Source organism: Planococcus citri, chromosome 5, assembly GCF_950023065.1.
Source record: "Planococcus citri chromosome 5, ihPlaCitr1.1, whole genome shotgun sequence".
NCBI lineage: Eukaryota > Metazoa > Arthropoda > Insecta > Hemiptera > Pseudococcidae > Planococcus > Planococcus citri.
In genome coordinates this window covers 44,044,781-44,047,602 of record NC_088681.1, presented here as the reverse complement: position 1 = coordinate 44,047,602, position 2,822 = coordinate 44,044,781, and the positions used below count along the sequence as shown (strand labels likewise).

Sequence of the window (2,822 nt, the reverse complement as noted above, 5' to 3'; positions counted from 1 at the left end):
TTCTTTACTTTCGTTTCACCTTTTTTTCGTTTTGTTCCACATTTTTTTCGTTTTTTATAGTATTCTTTGCTAGTAATATGCAATGATTACTTCACAGAAGTTGTTTTAAAACTCTAGAAACGTTATTACAAGGCAAAACGTTATTGTAAGGCAAAACGTTATCATAGGGTAAAACGTTTCCATAAGGCATAACGTTATTTTAAAGCATAACGAAATGAAAACGAAAAAATTTGAGCAAAAGTAGGCAAAACGAAATAAAAACGAAATAGAAAAAGGCATAACGCGAAACGTAACAAAAAAAATCAGAGGCATAACGAAAACGAAACGAAACAAATTGCTGTTCCATTTTACATAACGTTATGAAAAACGAAACGAAATTAATTTCGTTTTGCCAACACTGGCGGTGATGTAAACAGAGAAGATTTGTTAACTACGAAGGATTTGCATAACATCTCCGCATCCTTTAATATTTCAAATGAACTAATGAGACATACCCACGATGCTACGAGCGTTGATACGTTGATTAAAGAATTGAAATTGAAGGATAATCATCCAATTGTTTATTATAAATCGCAAGGTGACGTTGATGAGAATCATCCTTTCTTGAAATCATCCGATTTTGTAGCCATCATAATGAACGATGGTCAAAAGGAAATGTTGCTCGAATATGGTACAAACATTCTCTGCTTTGATGGTACCCATGGTATGGGTTACGATTTTGTTCTGTATACATTACTTGTGATTGATGCTGTGAACCAGGGTTTCCCTACTGGGTTTTTAATCACGAATCGCTCAGATCAACTTATTTTTGAATTTTTCTTTCAAAGAATTAAAGACAACGCTGGAGCATTCAATTGTAAAGTATTCATGTCGGATATGGAGGTATCGTTTTCAAATGCGTGGACTAACGTTATGGGTGAGCCTGAAAAAATATTATTTTATAGCTGGCATGTGCTACGTGCTTGGAATCAAAATTTGAACAGAATTAGTGGCGGCGAAGGTAAAAAAAGCGAAGCTGGAGATGAGAAAATTGATGCTGAAAATAAGAAAAAGGAAGCTGAAGATCGAAAAAAGAAAGTTGAAGAAAAAAAAAGTGAAGTTAAAAAAATGCTGCGATGTTTGTTAGAAGAATTGGACCAAAATAAGTTTGAACTTTTGTTACCTGCAACTATTGATCGTCTTAAAGAAGATAAACTCACAGAAAGTTATGCAGAATATTTTGAAAGTAATTACGTTGATAATTGCACTAAATGGGCTTATTGTTATCGTAAAAATGCCGGATTAAATTCAAACATGCATCTTGAAAGTCTGCATAAAACTTGGAAGTATGTTTACCTTGAAGGAAAGAAAGTTAAGCGGTTAGATAAAACAATATCTATACTGATGAGATTTATTCGTGATCGTCTCTTTGACCAAGTCATCCTGTTTCACAAGGGAAAGCTGACTAAAAAAATACAAGATCTGCGGCGACGTCATCGTACAGCTAGTGGTAATCCTACCAATTTAATTACCTTTGATGATAACGACCAGCGTTGGATTATTTCATCGAAGGAGATCTACTATGTTGAAAAAAATAGTACACTGTGTGAGTGCAAACTTATTTGTACTCTATGCAACGCTTGTATCCATCAGTATAGTTGCACATGTATTGATTACTGTATCAAATGGAATATGTGCAAGCATATTCACGGAGTATGTATGCTTGTTAATCAGAGTAAAACCAATGTTGATGCATCGGATCCTACTTCAAATTTTCCGACAACAGATAACAGCCCTGAAAGCGATGTTGATGTTAGTGCTAAAAATACTCACAATGTACCCACTCCTACTCCTACAACTGCGTGTATAGATGCAATACAGAAAGTACTCACAACTGATAAAGAACAAGATGTATCGAAAGAAGATTTAATGAAAGCGATGGAAGAAGTTGTGAACTTGGCGCAATCTAAAAGGCAACGGAAAATGATCATGTCTGATATAATGAAAATGAAATTACGTGTTAGTGCTGAATCTGTCCCTTCTTTACATCCTGTAACAAAAGCGCCAAGAGACTATGTTCGGAAGATAGTCCAACAGAAACGACTTTATTCTACAAAGAAAAAGCAACAAAAAAAGTTGAATGTAATTGAGCATATCACATCTGAAGAAAAAAATGACTTGCAATTGGATGTTATGTTTCTGAATGTAGTTACTGATACCGAAGAGGAAGAAAGTTACGATTAGATATTTACCTTATTACTTACTATTTTACTCGTTTTTGTTTTTTTGGAATATTACCAAATTTATATTTTCAGTTTTTTACATTTTTACTTATTATTTCCTTATACTACCTAGTTTGATTTTTTTGAAATGATGTTTCAAAGTGAGATAGACTCATGACTGATATATATTTTAGAAACAAACTATTTTTTCAACGTTATATGATAAGGATTTAATTTAGTATCATTCAATGATCAAAAGTTACTATTTTTCATTTTTTCTAGTGATTTATTTCATTATTTTTATTTTATGTTGAATTAAACAGACTTCTACTTCAATTTTCTACTTTATTGATCAATACATTATTCAAAAACAGTTCGAATTGAAAAGGTGATAACAAATACGAAAATAAACGAAGTGCTCCTTGCAATGTGATTGGCGGATAGGTTTTGTGTAATAGACTCCAGACGCTCGTGGGGTTGCCTGCCTAGCTGCTGCTTGGACTGTCTTGGTGAAAAGATTGACAGCACTTTCCAGATCACTGCCAGTCTTCAGACTGATTTTTAGGTCAATCTCTTCATCTATGATGTTCCTATATTTATCCCAGTCAGTCCGCTTGGATG

At 33.6% G+C, this 2,822-nt stretch overlaps 1 protein-coding gene across 1 annotated transcript; it reads left to right on the top strand.

The window, feature by feature from the left end:
• The first annotated feature begins 483 nt into the window (after window positions 1–483).
• Window positions 484–2,223, top strand: LOC135848371 (uncharacterized). The gene has a single exon (XM_065368271.1). The coding sequence runs from the start codon at window positions 484–486 to the stop codon at window positions 2,221–2,223; it is 1,740 nt and encodes a 579-aa protein (XP_065224343.1).
• The last annotated feature ends 599 nt before the right edge of the window (window positions 2,224–2,822 follow it).